Below are 27,822 nucleotides of genomic sequence, written 5' to 3'. Positions count from 1 at the left end.
AATTTTTTGAAATAATTTATTGCATTGTGCAAGGTTTGGTTAAACAGCCTTAACGTTGTTCATATTTATTAGTCAATGTAATGACTTAGTAAATATCAAGTCATTGACACATTCTTATAATAACAGTTGCCTAATCTTTTAGAATAAATACAATGTAATTAATCAGTTATAACACTATTTATCAGACACCAAGATAACACTACTATTTATCACACACACCAAGACAACAATATCAGTTAAAGTAGGTTATAGGTTCAGTACATAGGCTGTATAAAGAGTATTTGTTTCTTGTATGTACTGCAGAGACCCAATCTGCTCACCTTCATAAGAAAGAAATTGTCATCATACATTCAGTAAAATAGTGTCAAGACTTTTAGATATAGCACAAAACAGAGATAATTCACTCAAAATAGTAACTGACATGATAGACGTCTACCTTACTTTATTGCGCTATAATCACATCTTGACGTTTTGATGAATCATCTACACCTAACGCCATGGTAATTGGGAAAGTATACACATTTGTATTTTGTAGTAAACTATCCCTTAAATGTCCAGAAAACAAATCTGAAACTGCATGCCAACTAAAAACTCTACCCAACATCTAGCTGTATCTAGTGGAGTGTCAATGTCTGGAGCTCTTAGACCTTCGAATTGATGCTTCCTACAGCTTGTTTGTCCACTGTAATAGTCAGCCAAATACCCCCCTCCCCCACCACCTCAGTGTTCTGGTGAAATATGGCTGATCCCCCAGGTAAGGGCTACACATTGGGAGTAGTGGAAAGGGTGAGTTACCCCCATAAAGCATAATGCAATGAGTTTGAGAAAGGCGCAACACAACCAGGCAAATCATTATCATCAATCAGCGACACTGAGCCAGGTGAACAGAGAGGTGGTGGGTGCGAGCGAAGGTCCGGAGGCAGCGGGGGCAGGAGTACGGTCTCTCACCGGTGTGGGTCCTCATGTGAGTTTTAAGGTGGCCGACCAAGCGGAAACTCTTGTCACACTGCTGGCAGGGAAAGGGCCGTGAGCCATTGTGGATCCTCATGTGTTTGCCCAGATCCCCTGAAGAGGTATAACAGCCGTGGCAGACAGAACATTCATACGGCTTCTCTCCAGTGTGGGTGCGTATGTGTTTAGTGAGATCTCCAGACTGAGCAAAGCTCTTGCTGCACTCCGAACAGACGTATGGTCTCTCACCTGTGTGAGTGCGCTGGTGGTTCTTCAGATGTTCCAGTCGAATGAACTGCTTGCTGCACACTGTGCAGTGGTAAGGCCTCTCGCCGGTGTGTGAGCGCATGTGTGTCTTCAACGCCCCAATGTCTATCACCTTCAGGCCACACTCCCCACACTGGTGGCCTTTCTCATTGTTGTGGATCTTTAGGTGAAGCCTCAGGTTTCTCTTGATAGAGAAGTCTTTACCACACTCTGTGCAGTGAAAGGGTTTCTCCCCCGTGTGAGAGCGTAGGTGAATGGTCAGACTAGACTTGTATCCAAACTGCCGGTCACAGTGGGAGCAGGAGTACTGCTTTTTGCCAGAATGAGTGGTCATGTGACTCCTGAGACCCTTCATACGGGCAAAATCCTTCCCGCATTCCTGGCATTTGAATGCCTTGACTCCAGAGTGTATCAGCAGGTGTTTGCGTAAACTGCCGCTCTCAGAAAATCTTTTGCCACACTCCTTGCAGGCATAAGGCTTCTCTCCGGTGTGAATGCGCATGTGAATGTTCAGGCTCTGAGGACTACAGAGGATCTTGCCACACTCTGAGCAATGGAAGCCGACATCCAGACAAACCACAGGCTTAATGTCCTGAGGTTCAGTGCCCTCTGGTTCGTGACACTGGTGAGGTCCCAGTCCCCAACAATTCTTGAAGCTCTTCCCACAATCGGCACAACTGAGGTGTCCATTGGTGCTGACAACAGCCATTTTGTGTGAAAGCTCACAGTGGTTTTGCAGACTGCCCAGGTACCTGAATCTGCGGGCACACTGTGGGCAGGTGTAGAGTTTCACCGAAACCCTGTGGGGACGGGCAGGTTTCCGGGGAGTGGCTGAAGGGTGGATCTGGAGGGTGTGGATGCTAAGCAGCCGTGGGGTTTGGAACATGAGGCTACAGTGAAGGCAGCTGTGTGTTGGGACCGTCTCTGTTCCACTGCTCTTTGAAAAACTGCTTCTCAACATGGCCAGATACTCCTTCTGGTGGTTCCACTTGATGTGCTTCTCCAGGAAGGAATGGTCGGTGAAGGAGATGGTGCAGTATGTGCAAGGAAAGAACTGAGGAGAAGAGACTGAGGGAGAGTGGTAGAAGCAAGGGTTGAAAAAGAGAAAGGGAGAATACTAGATGGTTATAATAAGAGTATCTTTGACCTGACTCTTTTTATTGTTATTATTGACTGATGCACTGCATAGTTGAGGGCGCTAGCGCATAAGCATTTCACTGCACCTTTTATACCTGCTGTAAACTGTGTATGTCACGAATAAAATATGATTTGATTTACAGAAGAGGGTCATGAAAACTAAAATAAGAAAGAATATAATTTCAAAAGTAAACGAGAGTAGTCCTATATTTTCATGATGAATATTAAATTCAAAGTCGATATCAAATAGCCATTTAGCCTAGTCAGTCAATATCAAATATTCAAGCAAATTTAAAGATTACACAGATTTTAAAGATGGGTGTGTATGCATACCTCTGTTGCTGTCTGTATCCCTCCCGTCTTCGGTGTCCTCATCTGTGTTTTCTTCACCCACATTCTCCTCCTTCATGAAACACACTTGAGTTTCTCTCTTAACCACCACCTTATGTATTTCAGTATCAGAATCATACTCCGCTTTTACCTCTACTGTTCCTTGGCTAATGTAAACGGAATCTGTTTCAGTCTTGGTTATGACGGTTCCAGAATCCTTGTGGAGTGCTCTAGAATCCAAGCAATGACTCTGTACTTCAAAGTCTGCTGGTTCCTCTTTAATTTGGATGGAGTTGGAAGTTACCCCTTTAGTGTTAGGAGAGGGAGCTTGGCTAATGTCTGGTTCTGACTGTGTTTCACACTCCGTTTTGATGGGGTCTCGATGGTGTTTAGACCTGATTTTGTGTTGTTTTTTCGCAGATTTGTTCTTCATCTTGTTGACTAGTGTGTCCTTGCTAAGGTCAACACCTTCCCATTACCTTACATTCTGTGGAGAAAAGACCAGGTTTGATTGAACATCACCCTTACAGAGAGCTACCAGGTATCATAATAACCCATCCAACATGTAAAAAGTAAGAAACCCAAATTCTGCATTAGCTATGCTGAAGTCTGGTTTAGTAACACTCAATAGCCTACTACTTCATAGCCCTTCATTACACCGCATTACCATCATTATTACGGTCAAATGGACATCCTGCTAGCATGCAGTGTAACTTTTGGTTACAACCGAGCTAGCTATATTTTTACGCCGTCGTTGGTAACCTTTATACGCTTGCATAGTTGTAGCAAGATAGCCTAGCGTGTCTTTAAGCTAACGTTACCTTGCTACTTTGTAAGATTGTCACCCACCAAATGTAGCTATCTTGATTATGAAGACAACCACGAGAGGAAAAAGTTGTGTTTCTCGTATAAATGCTCACGGAAAAAAAAAAAGCAAGCTAGCAAAGTTTTGAAAATAGCTTTGCTAGCTACCTTATTTCTGATTGTTGTCATCTGAAAGAGACGGAAGAGGAAGCGAGACATCCCACTCCCTAATTGTTCTGGTTCATCTAGAGTCAATGAACCAAACAGACCAGACCAAACTGCTAATGCATTGGAAAGCCACCACGTTAAGCAGACCGGAACTGAACATTTTATTTCAATGATCAACGGCCTGAGTGGGACATCTTTATTTATCCACCATCTTTGACCGAAAAGACGCTGCATTTCCTGGATTGTTAATGTCACGAAACCTGACCAATCAGGCAAAGGTCCCTGGGTCATGTGCAAAGATGAAGCGACTGATTCATTCTCGCCAAAAAGTATCTGCCATAGAGAACGATAGAGGCCTCTAGTGGCCAACAGGCTGAATTAGCATGGCCAGCACAATTCAGGGTTTCCACCATTTTAATGTAGCCAACTGGGTGGGATTTACAACTTCATTGGCTGATCAATCCTGGAGACTCTGTTGCAGTCATGTCCAACCAGGCCATCAGGAGGGATCAGCCAATTGTGAAGAAGAAAATTGACCACCTCAAAATGGAGATTACCGCAATGTCGCTGCCCATGCTGTCACAGACACTATAATCACAGATAGAGCAATGAGCCAGATATTTTACTGGATGTAAACGTGAAGCATCCGGTTGGCGTTTCTACGCACTACAAAATATGGTGAAGAGATGAAGACCAGTGGCCAGCAGTAGGAGAAGATGGAGCGAGATGGATATTGTCCAACATTCTGCAAATGTTCTAATCAATGAAACATTTTATCTCCATACAGTTTTCTGTTTCCAAAACTAGAATCCGTAACAGTGGACTGCATTTTGTAGACTTGATCCTTTGCCAAAGTTTTACAAAAATTGTGTTGTTTAGGAGTGCAAGGGCAAATTGAGTTATTACACACGCACACTTCACAAGGCAGGCGTTCCCTAATGGAAATATGCAAATAAATGCTAGAACGTGCCAATAGGATCTCACTAGCTCGCGCTTAGCTCTGCCCACCACCTTGCTTGTTCTGCCCACTATGATGAATTTGCTCCCATTGGAAACGACAGGCTCTTGTCTATCTTGGGTTAGTTATAAAAAAACATTTGCTGTAATAGCACATATACAAAGATGAGTCTTCTATCTCTATGTTATCAGCACAGAAATGAAACAGTTAAAAGTACACTACATGACCAAAAGTATGTGGACATCTGCTCGTCAAACATCTCATTCCAAAATCATGGGCATTAATATTTTATTTTATTTATTTATTTTACCTTTATTTAACCAGGTAGGCAAGTTGAGAACAAGTTCTCATTTACAATTGCGACCTGGCCAAGATAAAGCAAAGCAGTTCGACAGATACAACAACACAGAGTTACACATGGAGTAAAACAAACATACAGTCAATAATAAAGTATAAACAAGTCTATATACAATGTGAGCAAATGAGGTGAGAAGGGAGGTAAAGGCAAAAAAGGCCTTGGTGGCAAGGTAAATACAATATAGCAAGTAAAACACTGGAATGGTAGTTTTGCAATGGAAGAAAGTGCAAAGTAGAAATAAAAATAATGGGGTGCAAAGGAGCAAAATAAATAAATAAATTAAATACAGTTGGGAAAGAGGTAGTTGATAGGGCTAAATTATAGGTGGGCTATGTACAGGTGCAGTAATCTGTGAGCTGCTCTGACAGTTGGTGCTTAAAGCTAGTGAGGGAGATAAGTGTTTCCAGTTTCAGAGATTTTTGTAGTTCGTTCCAGTCATTGGCAGCAGAGAACTGGAAAGAGAGGCGGCCAAAGAAATAATTGGTTTTGGGGGTGACTAGAGAGATATACCTGCTGGAGCGTGTGCTACAGGTGGGAGATGCTATGGTGACCAGCGAGCTGAGATAAGGGGGGACTTTACCTAGCAGGGTCTTGTAGATGACATGGAGCCAGTGGGTTTGGCGACGAGTATGAAGCGAGGGCCAGCCAACGAGAGTGTACAGGTCGCAATGGTGGGTTGTATATGGGGCTTTGGTGACAAAACGGATTGCACTGTGATAGACTGCATCCAATTTGTTGAGTAGGGTATTGGAGGCTATTTTGTAAATGACATCGCCAAAGTCGAGGATTGGTAGGATGGTCAGTTTTACAAGGGTATGTTTGGCAGCATGAGTGAAGGATGCTTTGTTGCGAAATAGGAAGCCAATTCTAGATTTAACTTTGGATTGGAGATGTTTGATATGGGTCTGGAAGGAGAGTTTACAGTCTAACCAGACACCTAAGTATTTGTAGTTGTCCACGTATTCTAAGTCAGAGCCGTCCAGAGTAGTGATGTTGGACAGGCGGGTAGGTGCAGGTAGCGATCGGTTGAAGAGCATGCATTTAGTTTTACTTGTATTTAAGAGCAATTGGAGGCCACGGAAGGAGAGTTGTATGGCATTGAAGCTTGCCTGGAGGGTTGTTAACACAGGGTCCAAAGAAGGGCCGGAAGTATACAGAATGGTGTCGTCTGCGTAGAGGTGGATCAGAGACTCACCAGCAGCAAGAGCGACCTCATTGATGTATACAGAGAAGAGAGTCGGTCCAAGAATTGAACCCTGTGGCACCCCCATAGAGACTGCCAGAGGTCCGGACAACAGACCCTCCGATTTGACACACTGAACTCTATCAGAGAAGTAGTTGGTGAACCAGGCGAGGCAATCATTTGAGAAACCAAGGCTGTTGAGTCTGCCGATGAGGATGTGGTGATTGACAGAGTCGAAAGCCTTGGCCAGATCAATGAATACGGCTGCACAGTAATGTTTCTTATCGATGGCGGTTAAGATATCGTTTAGGACCTTGAGCGTGGCTGAGGTGCACCCATGACCAGCTCTGAAACCAGATTGCATAGCAGAGAAGGTATGGTGAGATTCAAAATGGTCGGTAATCTGTTTGTTGACTTGGCTTTCGAAGACCTTAGAAAGGCATGGTAGGATATATATAGGTCTGTAGCAGTTTGGGTCAAGAGTGTCCCCCCCTTTGAAGAGGGGGATGACCGCAGCTGCTTTCCAATCTTTGGGAATCTCAGACGACACGAAAGAGAGGTTGAACAGGCTAGTAATAGGGGTGGCAACAATTTCGGCAGATAATTTTAGAAAGAAAGGGTCCAGATTGTCTAGCCCGGCTGATTTGTAGGGGTCCAGATTTTGCAGCTGTTTCAGAACATCAGCTGAATGGATTTGGGAGAAGGAGAAATGGGGAAGGCTTGGGCGAGTTGCTGTTGGGGGTGCAGTGCTGTTGACAGGTGTAGGAGTAGCCAGGTGGAAAGCATGGCCAGCAGTAGAAAAATGCTTATTGAAATTTTCAATTATGGTGGATTTATCAGTGGTGACAGTGTTTCCTATCTTCAGTGCAGTGGGCAGCTGGGAGGAGGTGTTCTTATTCTCCATGGACTTTACAGTGTCCCAGAACTTTTTTGAGTTAGTGTTGCAAGAAGCAAATTTCTGCTTGAAAAAGCTAGCCTTGGCTTTTCTAACTGCCTGTGTATAATGGTTTCTAGCTTCCCTGAACAGCTGCATATCACGGGGGCTGTTCGATGCTAATGCAGAACGCCATAGGATGTTTTTGTTTTGGTTAAGGGCAGTCAGGTCTGGGGAGAACCAAGGGCTATATCTGTTCCTGGTTCTAAATTTCTTGAATGGGGCATGTTTATTTAAGATGGTTAGGAAGGCATTTAAAAAAAATATCCAGGCATCCTCTACTGACGGGATGAGGTCAATATCCTTCCAGGATACCCCGGCCAGGTCGATTAGAAAGGCCTGCTCGCTGAAGTGTTTCAGGGAGCGTTTTACAGTGATGAGAGGAGTTCGTTTGACCGCTGACCCATTACGGATGCAGGCAATGAGGCAGTGATCGCTGAGATCTTGGTTGAAGACAGCAGAGGTGTATTTAGAGGGGAAGTTGGTTAGGATGATATCTATGAGGGTGCCCGTGTTTAAGGCTTTGGGGAGGTACCTGGTAGGTTCATTGATCATTTGTGTGAGATTGAGGGCATCAAGTTTAGATTGTAGGATGGCTGGGATGTTAAGCATGTTCCAGTTTAGGTCGCCTAGCAGCACGAGCTCTGAAGATAGATGGGGGGCAATCAGTTCACATATGGTGTCCAGAGCACAGCTGGGGGCAGAGGGTGGTCTATAGCAGGCGGCAACGGTGAGAGACTTGTTTTTAGAGAGGTGGATTTTTAAAAGTAGAAGTTCAAATTGTTTGGGTACAGACCTGGATAGTAGGACAGAAATCTGCAGGCTATCTTTGCAGTAGATTGCAACACCGCCCCCTTTGGCAGTTCTATCTTGTCTGAAAATGTTGTAGTTTGGAATTAAAATGTCTGAATTTTTGGTGGTCTTCCTAAGCCAGGATTCAGACACAGCTAGAACATCCAGGTTGGCAGAGTGTGCTAAAGCAGTGAATAGAACAAACTTAGGGAGGAGGCTTCTAATGTTAACATGCATGAAACCAAGGCTATTACGGTTACAGAAGTCGTCAAAAGAGAGCGCCTGGGGAATAGGAGTGGAGCTAGGCACTGCAGGGCCTGGATTCAACTCTACATCGCCAGAGGAACATAGGAGGAGTAGAATAAGGGTGCGGCTAAAAGCAATAAGAATTGGTCGTCTAGAACGTCTGGAACAGAGAGTAAAAGGAGGTTTCTGGGGGTGATAAAATAGCATCAAGGTATAATGTACAGACAAAGGTAAGGTAGGATGTGAATACAGTGGAGGTAAACCTAGGTATTGAGTGATGAAGAGCGAGATATTGTCTCTAGAAACATCATTGAAACCAGGAGATGTCATTGCATGTGTGGGTGGTGGAACTAATAGGTTGGATAAGGTATAGTGAGCAGGACTAGAGGCTATACAGTGAAATAAGCCAATAAACACTAACCAGAACAGCAATGGACAAGACATATTGACATTAAGGAGAGGCATGCTTAGTCGAGTGATCAAAAGGGTCCAGTGAGTGGAGAGGTTGGTTGAGGGTCACGGCGATTTAGACAGCTAGCCAGGCCAACCGGTAGCAAGCTAGCATAGGATGGAGGTATGTTGTTAGCCACCTCTTGCGTTCGGTCAGTAGATTAGTAGGGTTCCGTGTGGTAGAGGGGATTAATCCAAATCACACAACAACAACAAAAATAAGAACAATAGATATAGTTATAGAGGCCCGAGAAGAAAACATAATAATAATAAAAATAAATAAATTGTCTATTCAGATAGCAGCCGGTAAGACAGCTAACGGTTAGCGGGCCGCAGATGGGCGTTCAGGTAACGTCGCGACAGAGGAGCCAGCCGGATCTCATTCAGGTAGATAACGTCGGCAGTCCAGTTGTGAAGGCCCGGTGGGGCTCCGCGTAGGCAGTGAAACGGGTCCGGATAGGTGACTGCAGCCCAGGAGTGAATGATGGAACTCAGGAGTGATTGACGGAGCTGGCTAGCACCGGAACAATCGATGTTTGCTCCGGAATCGACGAAAGCCGACTGTCACACGGATAGCAGCTAGCTAGCTGTGAGATCCGGGTATGAATGTCCAGAGAGCAGTTGAAATCCAGGGACATGGAGAGAAAAATTGGTCCGGTATGTTCCGTTCCGAGCTGCGCCGTACAAAACTGGCGATAAATTTGATAGATTTTCGAGCTAAAGGATAGCTGATGACCACAAACCGTGGTTAGCTGAATACTAACGATTTGCCAGTAAAGAAGCTAACTAGCTTCTGATTAGCTTCTGGATTAGCTCCTGGCTAGCTTCTGGCTAGTTTCTGGCTAGCTTCTTGGAGGATTACAGATCTGAGGTAAATAATACTTTTTTTATAAATATAAATTGGTGAGGCTGGTTGCAGGAGAGTGTTAAGAAGATGAGTTGATGGAAAATAAAAATAAAATGTATGTGAAAAAAGTTGTAAATATATATATATACAGGACACGACAAGACGAGGACAAAAGACGTCTGAACTGCAATGCGATCTGCTTGAAAACGTATGAAAAAATATGGAGTTGGTTCCCCTTTTGCTGCTATAAGAGCAACATCTCGTGGAATGCCTTCCCACTCTTCTGGTGTCTTCCCACTCACTAGATGTTGAAACATTGCTGCAGGGACTTGCTTCCATTCAGCCACAAGAGCATTAGTGAAGTCGGCACTGATGTTGGGCGATTAGGCCTGGCTCGCAGTTGGCGTTCCAATTCATCCCAAAGGTCTTCAATGGGGTTGAGGTCAGGACTCTGCAGGCAAGTCAAGTTCTTCCACACCGATCTCGACAAATAATTTGTTTGGACCTCACTTTGTGCACGGCATTGTCATGCTAAAAAAAGAAAGGGCCTTCCCCAAACTGTTGCCACGAAGTTGGAAGCACACAATCGTCTAGAATGTCATTGTATGCAGTAGCATTAAGCTTTCCCTTCAATGGAACTAGAGGGCCTAGCACAAACAATGAAAAACAGCCCTAGGCCATTATTCCTCCTCCACCAAACCTTAAAGTTGGCACTATGCATTCGGGCAGGTAGTGTTCTCTTGGCATCCGCCAAAACCAGATTCGTTGATTGGACTGCCAGCGTGATTCATCACTCCAGTGAACGCATATCCACTGCTTCAGAGTCCAATGGCGGCGAGCTTTACACCACTCCAGGCTGTTAGGCCATGGAAACCCATTTCATGAAGCTCCCGACAGTTATTGTGCCGAGGTTGCTTCCAGAGGCAGTTTGTAACTTGGTAATGAGTGTTGCAACAGAGGATAGGCGATTTTTACGCACTACGTGCTTCAGCACTCAGCAGTCCCGTTCTGTGAGCTTGTGTGGCCTACCACTTTGCGGTTGCTCCTAGACGTTTCCACTTCACAATAACAGCACTTAGTTGACTTGGGCAACTCTAGCAGGACAGAAATTTGACGAACTGACTTGTTGGAAAGGTGACATTCTATGATGGTGCCACGTTGAAAGTCACTGAGTTCTTCAGTTCGGGCCATTGTACTACCAATGTTTGTCTATGGAGATTGCATGGATGTGTGCACGATATTTATACACCTGTCAGCAACGGGTGTGGCTGAAATAGTCAAATCCACTAATTTGAAGGGATGACCACATACTTTTGGTGTATCTTTTGGTGTCAGTTGCACCCTTCTCATTTTATAACTTTATCAAAGCAGTACTTACTGTAATAGTGTTGTCAAAGATCAAATGTGTCCATTGAATTAGCAAGATGACGGTTATTGTAACCAATATCTAAACTACAGCGGAGGCTGGTGGGAGGAGCTATTGGAGGACGGGCTCATTGTAATGGCTGGACTGGAGAAAATAGCATAGGAACCCTAATCTAATTGGTAGAGACCATCACTGCCAAGATGTGGGAATGACAATGTGGCCTTCATGCTTGGCCCAATCATCTTCAATAGAATGAATGTGTATGATTATTAGCAACTGAGACATGGTGCAATATCAAAACCAGTGCAGGCCATTGATGGCATATGGATTGACACAAATCAGTTATGACAGGTTGTTTAAGTGATTACTGTATAATTGATTTTAAAGTCATGTCTAATGTGCAATTACCAAACGTGTCCTCTTTCACATACTTTATTCACAGCAATCATTGTCACTTTTGTCATCCCCTGGCAGTAAGTCAGGCATATACAACCATCTGTGAATCACTTTTCCCTTGTTAATCAACTACAAAAATGTTATAACTGCCTTAATTTTGCTGGACTCCAGGAAGAGTAGCTAATGGGGATCCATAATAACTACAAAATACAACACGAAAACAAGAATTGGCATGCTCAACTCAACAGTTCAAATAAGTATTTGGGTGCAGGGTCCAAAAGGCATATAAACTAGAAAAAGGAAAACAGGCATTCAGCAAAATAGTTTAAGTTTGAATGTTCTTTAGTAGCAGCAGCAGCGGTCAGTTTGTTTGACATCTTTCGATGACACTGACAGCTTTAGTCAACGCTGACTGCAGTGCATGAGAAGGGTTGAGGTCTCCAGAGGAAGAGTGGAGGAATGTGGACATGTGCACATGCTTACAAACAGGAGCTACACGCTGCTTTTAATACATTACTGGCATCATGGGACTTTTTACTCCCTCTCAGTAGTTCAGGGAGTTTCCACCATCCGGTCTCAATCACTGTTGGAAACAAACCAATTCAAAACACAGTTGGGCCGAAAAAAGAAAAATAAACTATTTACAGAAATATACAATCTATTACATGCAATAAAAAAATGCAATAAAAAAAGAACACAATTTTAAAAAATGTTTAAATTAATGTTACCTTGAATATAAAGTCCATTCTTCTCATAGTCTGATTGGCAAACTGGTCAATGACCCTCTCATACCAGTGAGGATTCTTCTGCAATGATTTAAGAATTCTCCTTTCTATGGATAGGATTGCCAGGTTCCTGAGTCGCTCTTGTCCCATGGTGTTCTTTGTGTAGCTTTTCAGCCTCTTCAGACGAGAGAATCTGCTCTCCACGCCCGCTGACGTTGCCCCTATAGTTGCAACTAGGCACATGAGCCGGTACACCTCAGGCATCACTTCATTCAATCCACATCCCTTGAAATGCAAGATTCTGTCACACAGTTTACGACTGTTCCCTTGAAGCTCCTCACCACAGTAGAACACTTGCAGTTCATTTTTCAGTTTTTCCATGTTGAAAAAACACCCATAGCTCTGGGACAGGCTTTCCATTGCATTTGCAGGGAATTCACTCCGGAATGACTCAAATTTCTCATCATCTAACAACTCCATGTATCTCCTGCTGTCCAGGCTTTGGAACCTCTGTGCTATTTGTGTCTTGATGTTGTCATGGATTGAATCGTACAGTGATTTGTACGTCTGCAGTACATCCTGAGTGCCCTGCCTCCGCTTCCTTCTGTGCATCAACTCTGGATCATCTGTCATGTTCGAAGCCTTCTGATATATAGCACTAAATTCTTCTTCAGATTTGTGCTCCTCTATCTTGAGTAAAAGATTCTCAATCCTCCTCTTACAAAATTCTACATCCATGGCATTCTGTTGCACACTGTCAAAAACCACATCTGTGCAAGCAAATATATATTCAAAAGTGAGAAGTAAAAAAATAAAATGAAAATCTTCCAGCTGTGTCTTGAACCCATTTGCATCAAAAATCGTGTCATCATCCATGTTAGGATGCTCTGTGATATCTGTGAATGTGTCCAACAGATGCTCAAAGTTTTTTGCCACTGTGTTAACGACTCTGGACGTGAAATTCCAATGTGTTGGTGCGTTTTTTGGCAAACTTGCACAAGTGGCCTTTTCTAGCAGCACTCTATTGGTGGACTTACAAAAAAAAGTTGCGAAGCCACCCAGTGTGGCAAAGAAAACCTTGGTTTTGGGCATAGACTTCACGCTCTGGCTTAATACGGAGTTGAGGGGATGTGCATAGCAATGCACAAAGGTGGCGCTCGGAGCTACAGCTCTTACTTTTGCTTGCAGACCATTTAAATCAGAAGCCATTACAGCAGCGCCATCATATGTTTGAGCGACTAGTTTCTCCACAAAGTTAAACTCTGACATCTCCGAATTCACTAGATCAAACACAGACTGTGCATCTCGCCCAGCTGACACATCAAAGTAGCCCAAGAAACGCTCCTGGACACACCCCCGATCATCCACATACCTGACAATGACAGACAACTGCGAATGGTCTGTAGTTTCATCCATTTGCCAGGAGAAAAATGGAGCAGCGTCAACCTCGCTTTTAATCTCACTTCTAATTGATGATGCGATAGCAGTTATCAAGTCATTCTGAATAGTTCTTGACATTCCAGTGAACACAGTTGAAGATTCCATATGCTGAGCAAGTAAAGCATCATACCGCGCGATTACCTCTGCCAATTCCCTGAAGTTGCCTTTGTTAGCGGAACTTTCCGTCTCATCGTGCCCCCTAAAAGCCAACTCTTGCATGCCTAAGAATGCAATGCTATCAATGAGGCGTTTGAGAACATCCCTGTTTCTTCTGACCTTTTCGTTGTGTTGCGCAGCTTGAATACGCAGGCCTTCATTGAGTGAGTGATTGGCACAATGACTCGGCTGTCCCAAAAGCTTGAGTTTCGCGTAGGAGTTGAGATGCTCCCGGCTTTCGTCATGCCGTTTAGCTGAACGGTCAATGTTCTTCAGGTCACTGAACCCCCCTTTAGCCCAAGGCTCAAACGTTCCAAAGAGCAGACAAGGCCAGCAATACAAGCGGCTTGATGAAAGACTACCTGTTAGCCATTGATACTTTTTATACCAGTTGGTATTGAACGCCCTCCTCACTTTGTCATCCTTCCTTATGTACTTGATTTCAGGCAGAGGTCGACCCTCTGTTTTAATTCGCACCTTTTCCGTGGACTCCAAAGAATGAAACGGGGTCTTCAACAAAAAATCGACAATGTTGTCAGAATTCGCAACCTGGCAGGTGTGGACAAGTAGCTGCTGTGGTGTGTGGAACATGCAACTGCAGTGGGGGCAGCTATGTGAGGGGGCGTACACTGTAGTTTCTGTCTTAACCACTCTGATTTCAGAATCATGCTCAGTCTTAATTTCTGTCGTCCCCTGGCTAATGTAAACAGAATCTGTTTCAGTCTTGGTTTTGATGGTTAAAGAATCCTGGTGGAGTGCTCTAGAATCCAAGTGGCAATTTGATCTGATTCCGTTATGTTCCTCACTTGTTTCATGCACGTCAAAGTCTGTTTCCTCCTCTTTGATTTGGATGATGTTGAAAGTAAACCCATTACTGCTGAGAGAGTGGGCTTGGCCAATGTCTGAATCTTCTCTACTGGAGTCAACATCATCTGACTGTGTTTCACAATCCGTTTTGATGTGGTCACGATGACTTCTAGTCATCTTGGTTTTATTGCGTTACTTTTTCCCAGGTTTGATCTTAATCTTGTCGATTGGTTATTGTCTACACCTTCCTCTTCATTTGCATTCTGTGGAAAAAAAGACTTGATTTGAATAAACATCACCCTTGCAGAGACACCAGGTTAGGAATCAGCATGACAATCATCTTATCCAACACCACAAAGTAAAACAAACAGGCTGGTACATACTAAGGAGAGCATTTGGTTACAACATGCATTTTTACATAGCTAATCCATGGGTGAATAAATAGCTAGCAACGTTACTCTTTAGTCGATGGACCTTACATGTTGTTTAAAGGGTGAATTGGCTCTGGAATTTAAAACAGTCAAATTCTCATAAATGTGAATTGATTCTTAAATTGCAGTACGGTTCTAGAAACATAAATCCCTCTACTTTCATCTCACATCAAAATAATTTCACAAATGCAAAATATACACTTACTGTAAGCTAATTAGCACAGGTAGTCGACTGTCTTTCGTAAACAAGCGCTGTAACATGGAAATAAGGCCGTGTGGGGAACCCTAACCCTATAAAAAGGTGTGTATCAATTTAACCTGTTTTAAAAAAATGATTTCTCACCAATATGAAAGATAAGGTCCTTATGCTTCCAAAACCGTACCGCAAGTGATGCGTGTCAAAAATGTTCAGGCCGAGCGTCACTGCTCTTAACAAAAACTACCCACTACAGAAGACACCTTAGTCAAATGACTATTTTTGTGTAATGCAGAGTCATACACAGTGCATTCAGAAAGTACTCACACTCCTTTACCTATGCCACATTTTGTTGTGTTACAGACTACATTTTTTATTGATTCAATTGAGATTGTGTCAATCTACACACACTACCCCATAATGTCAAAGTGGAATTTTTTTTGTAGATTTAAATTATTAATAAAAAAAAAGCTGAAATGTCTTGAGTCAATAAATAAATAAATATTCAACCTCTTTGTTATTGCAAGCCTAAATAAGTGTAAGAGTAAAAATATGCTTAACAAATCACATAATAAGTTGCATGGACTCATTCCGTGTTCAATAATAGTAGTTAACATGATTTTTGAATAACTACTCCATCTCTGTACCCCACACATACAGTTGCTTGTAAGGTCCCTCAATCGAGTAATGAATTTCAAGCACAGATTCAACCACAACGACCAGCAAGGTTTTCCAATGCCTCGCAAAGAAGGGCACCAATTGGTAGGTGTAAAAAATAAAATAAAAAAAAGCAGATGCTGAATATCCCTTTGAGCATGGTGAAGTTATTAATTACACTTTGGAAGGTGTATCAATACAAAGATTCAGGGGTCCTTTCAAACTCAGTTGCCAGAGAGGAAGGAAGCTGCTCAGGGATTTCACCATGAGGCCAATGACTTTAAAACAGCTACTGAGTTTAATGGATGGATCAACAACATTGTAGTTACTCCACAATACTAACCTAAATGACAGAGTGAAAGGAATGAATCCTGTACAGATTAAAAATATTCCAAAACATGCACCCTTTTTGCAAGTAATACTTAAGTAATACTGCAAAAAACATGACAAAGAAATATAATATTTTTGTCCTGAATAGAAAGCATTATAAACTCAGCAAAAAAAAGAAACATCCCTTTTTCAGGACCCTGTCTTTCAAAGATAATTCGTAAAAATCCAAATAAATTCACAGATCTTCATTGTAAAGGGTTCAAACACTGATTCCCATGCCTTTTCAATTAACCATAAACAATTAATGAACATGCACCAGTGGAACGGTCATTAAGACACTAACAGCTTACAGACGGTAGGCAATTAAGGTCACAGTTATGAAACTTAGGACACTAAAGAGGCCTTTCTACTGACTCTGATAAACACCAAAAAAAAGATGCCCAGGGTCCCTGCTCATCTGCGTGAAAATGCCTTAGGCATGCTGCAAGGAGGCATGAGGACTGCAGATGTTGCCAGGACAATAAATTGCCATGTCCGTACTGTGAGACGCCTAAGACAGCGCAACAGGGAGACAGGACGGACAGCTGAACGTCCTCGCAGTGGCAGACCACGTAAAACAATACCTGCACAGGATTCGTACATCCGAACATCACACCTGGGGGACAGATACAGGATGGCAACAACAACTGCCCGAGTTACACCAGGAACACACAATCCCTCCATCAGTGCTCAGATTGTCCGCAATAGCCTGAGAGAGGCTGGACTGAGGGCTTGTAGGCCTGTTGTAAGGCAGGTCCTCACCAGACATCATCGGCAACAATGTGCCATTAATACAGGTAATGAGTGGAGAACAGAGGAGCCTCTTAAAGAAGTTTCAAGTCTGTGAGAGCCAGAAATCTTGCTTGTTTGTAGATGACCAAATACTTTTCCACCATAATTTGCAAATAAATTCATTAAAAATCCTACAATGTGATTTTCTTTCTCATTTTGTCTGTCATAGTTGAAGTGTACCTATGATGAAAATTACAGGCCTCTCATCTTTTTAAGTGGGAGAACTTGCACAATTGGTGGCTGACTAAATACTTTTTTGCCCCACTATATTTGACCCCTCTGCAGAACATGACTTAGTACTTGGAGGCAAAACCCTTGTTGGCAATCGCAGAAGTCAGACGTTTCTTGTAGTTGGCCACCAGGTTTGCACACATCTCAGGAGGGATCTTCTCCAAGTCATTAAGGTTTCGAGACTTACGTTTGGCAACTCGAACCTTCAGCTCCCTCCACAGATTTTCTATGGGATTAAGGTCTGGAGACTGGCTAGGCCCCTCCAGGACCTTAATGTGCTTCTTCTTGAGCCACTCCTTTGTTGCCTTGGCCGTGTGTTTTGGGTCATTGTCATGCTGGAATACCCATCCACGACCAATTTTCAATGCTCTGGCTGAGGGAAGGAGGTTCTCACCCAAGATTTGACGGTACATGGCCCCGTCCATCATCCCTTTGATGCGGTGAAGTTGTCCTGTTCCTTTAGCAGAAAAATACCCCCGAATCATAATGTTTCCACCTCCATGTTTGACGGTGGGGATGGTGTTCTTGGGGTCATAGGCAGCATTCCACCTCCTCCAAACACAGATAGTTGAGGCCAAAGAGCTCCATTTTGGTCTCATCTGACCACAACACTTTCACCCAGTTGTCTTCTGAATCATTCAGATGTTCATTGGCAAACTTCAGACGGGCATGTATATGTGCTTTCTTGAGCAGGGTGACCTTGGGGGCTTTGCAGGATTTCAGTCCTTCACGGCATAGTGTGTTACCAATTGTTTTCTTGGTGACTATGGTCCCAGCTGCCTTGACATCATTGACAAGATCCTCCCGTGTAGTTCTGGGCTGATTCCTTACCGTTCTCATGATCATTGCAACTTCACGAGGTGAGATCTTGCATATGGCGCCCCAGGCTGAGGGAGATTGACAGTTCTTTTGTGTTTCTTCCATTTGCGACAATCGCACCACCTGTTGTCACCTTCTCACCAAGCTGCTTGGCGATGGTCTTGTAGCCCATTCCAGCCTTGTGTAGGTCTACAATCTTGTCCCTGACATCATTGGAGAGCACTTTGGTCTTGGCCATGGTGGAGAGTTTGGAATCTGATTGATTGATTGCTTCTGTGGACAGGTGTCTTTTATACAGGTAACAAACTGAGATTAGGAGCACTCCCTTTAAGATAGTGTGCTCTAATCTCAGCTCGTTCCCTGTATAAAAATCTTTCTGATTGAGAGGGGGTCAAATACTTAATTCCCTCATTAAAATGCAAATCAATTTATAACTTTTTTGACATGCGTTTTTCTGGATTTTTTGTTGTTATTCTGTCTCTCACTGTTCAAATAAACCTACCATTACAATTATAGACTGATCATTTCTTTGTCAGTGGGCAAACGTACAAAATCAGCAGGGGATCAAATACTCCCCCCCCCCTCACTGTACATACCCCAACCAGAAGCCATGGATAACAGGCAACATTCACACTGAGCTAAAGGGTAGAGCTGCTGCTTTCAAGGTGTGGGACTCTAACCTGGAAGCTTACAAGAAATCCTACTATGCCCTGCGACGAACCATCAAACAGGCAAAGCATCAATACAGGGCTAAGATTGAATCAAACTACACCGGCTCCGACGCTCATCTTGTGTGGCAGGGCTTGCAAACTATCACATTCTACAAAAGGGAAGTACAGACGCGAGCTGCCCAGTGACACGAGCCTACCAGACGAGCTAAATCACTTCTATGCTTGTTTCAAGGCAAGCAACACTGAGGCATGCATGAGAGCATCAGCTGTTCCTGACGACTGTGTGACCACGCTCTCCGTAGCCGACGTGAGTAAGACCTTTAAACAGGTTGAAACACAAGGCTGCGGCGCCAGACGGATTACCAGGACGTGTGCTCCGTGCATGTGCTGACCAACTGGCAGGTGTCTTCACTTACATTTTCAACATGTCCCTGATTGAGTCTGTAATACCAACATGTTTCAAGCAGACCACCATAGTCCATGTGCCCAAGAACACAAAGGCAACCTGCCTAAATGACTACAAACCCGTAGCACTCACATCCGTAGCCATGGAGTGCTTTGAAAGGTTGGTAATGGCTCACATCAACACCATTATCCCAGAAACCCTAGACCCACTCCAATTTGCATACCGCCCAAACAGATCCACAGATGATGCTCTCTATTGCACTCCACACTGCCCTTTCCCACCAGGACAAAAGGAACACTTATGTGAGAATGCTATTCATTGACTACAGCTCAGCATTCAACACCATAGTACCCTCAAAGCTCATCACTAAACTAAGGATCCTGGGACTAAACACCTCCCTCTGCAACTGGATCCTGGACTTCCTGACGGGCCACCCCCAGGTGGTGAGGGTAGGTAGCAACACATCTGCCATGCTGATCCTCAAAACTGGAGCTCCCCAGGGGTGCGTGCTCAGTCCCCTCCTGTACTCCCTGTTCACCCACGACTGCGTGGCCAGGCATGACTCCAACACCATCATTAAGTTTGCAGATGACACAACAGTAGTAGGCCTGATCAAAGACAACGACGAGACAGCCTATAGGGAGGAGGTCAGAGACCTGGCCGGGTGGTGCCAGAATAACAACCTATCCCTCAACGTAACCAAGACTAAGGAGATGATTGTGGACTACAGGAAGAGGAGGACCGAGCACGCCGCCATTCTCATCGACGGGGCTGTAGTGGAGCAGGTTGAGAGCTTCAAGTTCCTTGGTGTCCACATCAACAACAAACTAGAATGGTCCAAACACACCAAGACAGTCGTGAAGGGGGCACGACAATGTCTATTCCCCTCAGGAAACTAAAAATATTTGGCATGGGTCCTGAGATCCTCAAAAGGTTCTACAGCTGCAACATCGAGAGCATGGTTGATTCACTGCCTGGTACGGCAATTGCTCGGTCTCTGACAGCAAGGCACTACAGAGGGTAGTGCGTACGGCCCAGTACATCACTGGGGCTAAGCTGCCTGCCATCTAGGACCTCTACACCAGGGGGTGTCAGAGGAAGGCCCTAGAAATTGTCAAAGACCCCAGACACCCCAGTCATATACAGTCTGTTCTCTCTACTACTACATGGCAAGCGGTACTGGAGTACCAAGTCTAGGACAAAAGGAATTCTCAAACGTTTTTACCCCCAAGCCATAAGACTCCTGAACAGTTAATCAAATGGCTACCCGGACTACTTGCATTGTGTGAACCCCAACCCCTATTTTACGCTACTGCTACCCTCTGTTCATCATATATGCATAGTCACTTTAACTATACATTCATGTACATACTACCTCAATTGGGCTGACCAACCAGTGCTCCCGCACATTGGCTAACTGGGCTATCTGCATTGTGTCCCGCCACCCCTCTTTTACGCTACTGCTACCCTCTGTTCATCATATATGCATAGTCACTTTAACCATATCTATATGTATATACTACCTCAATCAGCCTGACTATCCGGTGTCTGTATGTAGCCTCGCTACTTTTATAGCCTCGCTACTGTATATAGCCTGTCTTTTTACTGTTGTTTTATTTCTTTACTTACCTATTGTTCACCTAATACCTTTTTTGCACTATTGGTTAGAGCCTGTAAGTAAGCATTTCACTGTAAGGTCTAACACCTGTTGTATTCGGTGCACATGACAAATAAACTTTGATTTGAAGATGCTGGAGGAAACGGGTACAAAAGTATCTATATCCACAGTAAAATGAGTCCAATATCGACCTAACCTGAAAAGCCGCTCAGCAAGGAAGAAGCCAATGCTCCAAAACCGCCATAAAAAAAGCCAGACTACGGATTGCAACTGCACATGGGGACAAAGATTGTACTTTTTGGAAAAATGTCCTCTGGTCTGATGTAACAAAAATAGAACTGTTTGGCAATAATGGGGGTGCTTTGCTGCAGTAGGAACTAGTGCAATTCACAAAAGAGATGAAATCATGACGGAGGGAAATTGTGTGGATATATTGAAGCAACATCTCAAGACATCAAGTTAAAGCTTGGTCGCAAATGGGTCTTCCAAATGGACAATGACCCCAAGCATACTTCCAAAGTTGTGGCAAAATGGCTTAAGGACAACAAAGTCAAGGTATTGGAGTGGCCATCACAAAGCCCTGACCTCAATCCAATAGAAAATCTGTGGGCAGAACTGAAAAAGCGTGTGCGAGCAAGGAGACCTACAAACCTGACTCAGTTACACCAGCTCTGTCAGGAGGAATGGGACAAAATCACCCAACTTACTGTGGGAAGCTTGTGGAAGGCTACCCGAATAGTTTGACCAAAGTTAAACAATGTAAAGGCAATGCTACCAAATACTAACTGAGTGTATTTAAACTTCTGACCCACTGGGAATGTGATGAAAGAAATGAAAGCTGAAAGAAATAATTCGCTCTACTATTATTCTGACATTTCACATTCTTAAAAGAAAGTGGTGATCATAACTGACCTATGACAGGGAATTTTTACTAGGATTAAATGTCAGGAATTGTGAAAAACGGAGTTTAAATGTATTTGGCTTACAAGGTGTATGTAAACTTCTGACTTCAACTGTAGATACTACAGAGTAAACAAAATACTAGGCTGGTGGAAACACAATTCTGCCTTAGTAAACAGACTTATGGTTTTGTCTTCAACATACCTTAATTGCACAACATTATCATCACAGTAGGAGTCATAATACCCATAAAACCTAGCAGTCAAACAAGGAAATGGTTCCAATTGTTTTTCCACCCTACATTTTCCCCATTGGGGATTTTAGAAACTTCATATATAGGCTTTGTTTCGTGTAGGTTAACCCTGGCGTGACATTTTGATAACCATGTGAATCTCTCTTGGACAAGGTGACTTTTACCAATATATTCACCTATATTTACCCCCTCCAAAATTAAATGTGCAGTCTTGCATATCTACTTGGACTCTAATTAGCCATTTTTAGATCTGATAGTAAATAGAGCTGAATATATTGATAAAGGTCACCTTGTCCAAAAGAGATTTACATGGTTATCAAAACGTTATGCCAGGGTAAGCTCCCACGAAACACAGCCCTTATTTTAAGTGTTTATTCAATTCCCTATGGGAAAAATGTATGGTGGAAAAACGATTTGAACCATTTCCCAGTTTGACCGCTAGGTTCTATTGGTGTTAGGACACCTTGACAACAACGGTCACCTGGACATACTACTATCAGAGACAGTAGCACCGAGTTTCTGTACCGTCGCAAATAATAGGTTTAACATGCAGAGGAGAGCATTTGAAAACATCATACATTTTTACCATATAATTGGGAGGTTAGTTAAGTTAGCTAGGTTGCATATCTTTCAGGGTCAGAAATGGACTCTCTTCGCCTGGCTAACGTTAGCTAACGTTAGCTAGCAAGATTAGCTCGATTATAGATAATGTAAGCGACTTTACTACTCTTGACGACCAAATATCACCCACCAAATACTGATTGTAAAGATATTAACCATGAGAGGAACAAGTTTGTTTCTCGTAAAAAATACTCACGAATAGAAAATAAAGTTTCGCTACTCCGGAAGAATTATGCGTTTCCTTACAGAGGAAGAGGCGAAGCGAGAGGCTTTACTCTCATTAAAATCTATCCGCGAGATAAATGTTTTGTTGTATGGAGGTCTATGAGTGTCGAATTCCGTGAGGCTTTTTTTAATCAAATATAAGTTTCGTAATGTTTAGGTTGTTACAAATGTACGGATATAAGTGGTTGCACGTGGCATTGCGGCAGCAAGGAGAAAAACGACTTAGTACTGCCTGTTGTGCCCAAGTTTATCTGCCCCCTGATTGGCTAGAATGGTCCCGCCTGTCTTCCTTCATTGAGGGAGGACATGTATTTCCATTGCTTGAGCGGTCACTTGACTATCTTGTCAACATAATAGACAAGCTTTGCTTTTCTGCAGTTAAAACGTCACGGTACCTGACCAATCAAACAAAGGCCCCTCGATTATATGCAAAAAACAAATAGAGGCTGTTGATTGGTGTGTAATCTTAAATAAATATTAATTTTCGCCAAAAGTATCAGTTTTGTATCAGCAATTTTTTGCCGCTATGCCAGTTCTGGACTCTAATCTTATTAATCAAGGACGAATTGTGGTCATTGTAATAGCAAGAAGATAGTTATTGTAAGGCTAAAGCACCTGTTGTAAAGAAGATGGAGCATACCCTTTTATTTACTGTCCTGATTCTCCATAGGCAGACAGGTTGACTCCCACACTAACAATGTTGCCCTAGGTCTGGGATTTCAGAAACAAATAGACTAAATTGGTGAATCAATCCTCTTCAAAAGCTTTCAAATTGTAATATGAAATGTACAACTTACTGTAATATCAAAACCAGCCAGTGCAGGCCAATGATGGTTTACCAATAGAAAACTGGGAGACTGAAATGTATGTGATATGACTCTTATTTCAGCTCAAAGAAAACATACAAAAAACACCAGAACCACACAACAGGCATGGCATCTTTCACAGATTATAGCAGCCTTTAATGACATTACCATTTATTGTTATTAACACAACAAAGTCGGGCACAAAACCATCTTCTGTACATCACTGTTCTTTATTAAATAACTACAAGAGTAAAAGAGTTGACTGTATATAAATAATCTAATCATTCAGCAACATCTAGGCAGGTGACCAGAGAGGTGGTGGGCGCGAGCAAAAGTATGATGGCAGCGGGGGCAGGAGTACGGTCTCTCCCCAGTGTGGGTCCTCATGTGAGTTTTAAGGTGACCGACCATGCGGAAGCTTTTGTCACACTCCTGGCAGTGATATGGCCGTGAGTTATTGTGGATCCTCATGTGTTTGCCCAGATCCCCTGAAGAGGTATGGCAGCCGTGGCAGACAGAACATTCATACGGCTTCTCTCCAGTGTGGGTGCGTATGTGTTTTGTGAGATCTCCAGACTGAGTGAAGCTTTTGCTGCACTCAGTACAGGTGTATGGTTTCTCACCTGTGTGAGTGCGCTGGTGGTTCTTCAGGTGTGCGTGTCGGAAAAATGTCTTGTCACACACTGTGCAATGGAAAGGCCTCTCCCCAGTGTGTGCGCGCTGGTGGGTTTTCAATGCTGCACTGTTTATGAACTTCAGCCCACAAACCCCACAATGGTAGTTCCTTTCATTGTTGTGGATCTTCAGATGCGTCTTCAGATAACCGTTGTCCGCAAAGTCTTTACCACATACAGTACATTTGAAAGGTTTCTCCCCTGAGTGTGTGCGCAGGTGAAGCTTCAAAGAATAACTGTATGCAAACCGCCTGTCACATTTGGGGCAGGATAAAGGCTTCTCGCCAGAGTGAACGGTCATGTGAACTCGGAGGTGCCACATCCGGGCAAAATCCTTTCCGCAGTCTTGGCATTTGAATGGCTTGACCCCTGAGTGTATCATCATGTGTTTGCAATGACTGCTGGCTTCTGAGAAGCTCTTGCCACACTCCTTGCAGACATAAGGCTTCTCGCCGGTGTGTGTGCGCATGTGAATGCGCAGATTCTGAGGACTAGAGCAGCTTTTGCCACACTCTGAGCATGGCATGCCGATGTTCAGACAGATAGGGCCATCCTTAGGCTTAGTGTCCTCAGGTTTGTGACACTGGTGAGGCCCCAATCCCCAGCAATTCCTGAAGCTCTTTCCACAGTCAGCGCAACTGAGGTATCCATCGATGAAAGTAACAACCATTTTGTGCCAAACCTTGCAGTGAGTATGCAGTCTGGCTATGTACTGGAAGCTGCGTTCACAATAGGGGCAGGGGTGGAGTTTCCTTAGATAGGGAGAGGGGGCCTGACAGATGTGGACGTGTAGCTGTCGTGGGGTATGGAACATGCAGCTACAGTGGGGACAGCTGTGTGTTGGGGCATACACAGTTTTACTTGTTGAGACATAGCTTTTGAACAAAGCCAGGTACTGCTTCTGGTGTTTGGTCTTTATGTGGTTCTCCAGGAAGTAACAGTCTGTGAAGGAGATGGTGCAGTGTGGACAAGGAAAAATTTGAGGAGAAGAGATTGAGGAAGAGGGACAGAGCAGTGGAAAGAAGGTAGAAAGAGAAAGTTGAGAGGGAACAGAACATAGTTATGATTTCCTACATTTCCTCATTCAACAAAAAAATGCTTGAGTAAATATCTCTGCTCAATATTAATTTCAAAGTTTGGTAAATTAATGTTCAAATGATGTTCAAGTAATCCCATCATCCATTTCTAATGCAGCGTTGAGGGTGGACTGGATGTATGAACTATACCCTACCTCCATCTGTCTCGTCTGGGTTTTCCTCCTTCACCAAACACACTTTAGTGTCTCGCAGAAGAGTCTTAACCACCACCTTATGGATTAGAAAGACGAAGAAACCACAGTATGCATGAAGCAAAAGTCTAAATACTATTGTCTAGTTACTGTCACATGTTGGGAAAGACCACTAACTCTTCTTACATTAGACAATCTTGTTAGCATCACCATAGGACTCCTTGATATCTTGCTACACCCGGTCATTGGATTGGATGTATTTTGATGTTTGATGTGCTTCTTCTGGAAGGAAGGAACTGAACGGTTTTGTTCCTCTCCCATTCCCTGCTGTTCAAAGTCTGTTGGTTCCTCTTTGATTTGGATGGAGCTGACACATACCCCTTTAGTAATGTAGGGTGATTGGCTAATGTCTGGTTCTTCTCTATTGCAGTCAACATCATCTGACTGTGTTCCACACTCTGTTTTGATGGGGTCTGGATGGTGTTTAGTCCGCTTGGTTGTATTGTGTTGCTTTTCCCCAGGTGTGCTCTTCATCTTGTTGACTAGAGTGCTTCTTCGTTTGAATTCTGTGGGGAAAAGAGCAGGTTTTATTGAGCATCACCCTTAGAGAGCTATACCAAGCAGTGATCATATTAATAAACCATGCAACATTATAAGTCACAGGAAGGCCAAAAAGATCATCAAGGACAAGAACCACCCGAGCCACTGCCTGTTCACCCCGCTATCATCCAGAAGGCGAGGTCAGTACAGGTGTATCAAAGCTGGGACCGTGACTGAAAAACAGCTTCCATCTCAAGGCCATCAGACTGTTAAACAGCCATCACTAGCGCAGAGAGGCTGCTGCCTATATACAGAATTGAAATCATTGGCCACTTTAATAAATGGAACACTAGTCACTTTAATAATGCCACTTTAACAATGTTTACATATCTTGCATTACTCATCTATTGCATCTTAGCCTATGCCGATCTGACATTACTCATCCATATTTGTATACATTCTTATTCCATTCCTTTAGTTACATGTGTGGGTATTAGGCTTTTGTTTTGTAATTGTTAGAGATTACTTGTTAGATTTCGCTACACTCGCAATAACATCTGCTAACCATGTGAATATGACCAATCCAATTTGACCAATCATCGGGTAATTGAAGAAACCACAGGTCTGCATGAACAATAAATGTAACTGCATACGTTTCTAACGGTCAACCTACCAGTAATAATTGGCCTATAGACGGGTTGGTTGTTTAGTAACAAAACCGACGCTCACACAACCAGGGCAAAACAAACCGGGGTGTCTTAAATTGTTGATAACATGTAAAACTATATTTCGTCTTCAATGTCTATTGAATACATAAATACATTTGCTGCAAAATGAGAACCTGTCTCTCAAATACATCGTTACAGTTGTTGGTTAGCTAGCTAGCATAATTTAGCCATTATAGCATAGATGACGTGGCAACAGTTAAAACACCTCAAAAAACGACATTCTATCAAGAAACGAATAAAACGATATGAAACGATTCCCCACACGGCAGCTTCTAGTCATTGTTAGCTAGTTGGACATTCAGAATCAAAACACAAGGAGTTCTGCCCCATTGAAGCAACGTTTTCGTGACGTGGTCAGCTAACCCTTCAATATGACATTAGCATTCATGTTGCTCCCAACCCGCTCAAGACATAAGCATAGCTCGTTATAGGATTATATTACAGGCAGCAAACTCTACTTACTGTTGCAACCAACAAGCTAGCTACTGTTTTGAGCTGCTAGTAGCCTAGTCTTTGTATATGAGAACAACATAGCAAAGGCCAATTACTTTGTACTTTCTTGAAATTCTCGCTTCCTTTGTGACGTCATAAAACGCTGCACTTTCTGGTGTCCGCAACGTTCCACCACAGATAGAACAAGGTCGTCACTAGTTACAACAGCTACAAAGTCATAAACCCCGCCTCTTTTGTACATTTTACCTCATTTAGCAGACACTCATATACCGTAGTGAATGCATACATTTTTGTACGGTTCCCCCGTGGGAATCGAATGCACAACCCTGACGTTACAAGCGCCATGCTCTACCAACTGAGCCACACGGAACCTATTTCTACAATTTCTCAGAAATGTGGGTTTAACCTTAACCACACTGCTAACCTTATGTCGAAACCAATTTTGATTTTGTGGCTTTGGTAACTAGTGGAAACCATTGAACAAGGTACCAGATGTTTTACCGGATGTATAAATCTGAAGCATCCGGTAGGAATTCCCACTTCACAACGTATATGATGAGAAGAAGCCCAGTGTTCTAGCCTGGCCACTGAAGTATAATAAGAATGAGCCTGATAACTTGCACTAAATTCTTCCGCTGCTCTGTCGTTCGCTACATACTTTAGTCCGAGACTCCCATAAGTGAGGGGGTTTGTTGTGAAGAGGGGCACGAGTATCAAAGACAACAACATATTTTCAAACCACCGCTTTACCCAGGGAGAAAGCCTGCCACATCTCATTGAAGCATAGACAGCGTTAAAATCACTAGATGGTGATAGCGCTGACGTCATCCACCTCCCAATGGCGAATTTGAAGATGTAGTGAGATGGATTTTGGAACATTATGCTAATG

The 27,822-nt window shown here is 43.3% G+C and overlaps 2 protein-coding genes across 11 annotated transcripts; both read right to left on the bottom strand.

Moving 5' to 3' along the window:
• On the bottom strand, positions 1-27,140 carry LOC110510042 (gastrula zinc finger protein XlCGF57.1). Of its 10 annotated transcripts, none has more exons than XM_021591367.2 (4): positions 27,029-27,140; positions 25,399-25,778; positions 25,216-25,291; positions 1-2,286 (listed from the first exon to the last, which is right to left on the bottom strand). In XM_021591367.2, the coding sequence occupies exons 2-4, from the start codon at positions 25,744-25,746 to the stop codon at positions 863-865; spliced, it is 1,848 nt and encodes a 615-aa protein (XP_021447042.2). In that variant the 5' UTR covers positions 25,747-25,778; positions 27,029-27,140; the 3' UTR covers positions 1-862. The 10 variants fall into 10 exon arrangements, with proteins under 10 accessions (XP_021447042.2, XP_021447023.2, XP_021447032.2 ...); XM_021591348.2 differs by having other exon boundaries at positions 26,943-27,096; XM_021591357.2 differs by lacking the exon at positions 27,029-27,140 and adding an exon at positions 26,426-26,861.
• Positions 11,208-22,741, bottom strand: LOC110510031 (zinc finger MYM-type protein 1). The gene is made up of 3 exons (XM_021591312.2): positions 22,476-22,741; positions 11,916-14,578; positions 11,208-11,770 (listed from the first exon to the last, which is right to left on the bottom strand). The coding sequence occupies exons 2-3, from the start codon at positions 14,490-14,492 to the stop codon at positions 11,768-11,770; spliced, it is 2,580 nt and encodes an 859-aa protein (XP_021446987.2). The 5' UTR covers positions 14,493-14,578; positions 22,476-22,741; the 3' UTR covers positions 11,208-11,767.
• Positions 27,141-27,822: the final 682 nt, after the last annotated feature.

This window comes from Oncorhynchus mykiss, chromosome 3 (assembly GCF_013265735.2).
Source record: "Oncorhynchus mykiss isolate Arlee chromosome 3, USDA_OmykA_1.1, whole genome shotgun sequence".
NCBI classification, from domain to species: Eukaryota; Metazoa; Chordata; class Actinopteri; order Salmoniformes; family Salmonidae; genus Oncorhynchus; species Oncorhynchus mykiss.
Note: the sequence above shows the minus strand (reverse complement) of the source record. Positions and strands in the feature narration are given on the sequence as shown.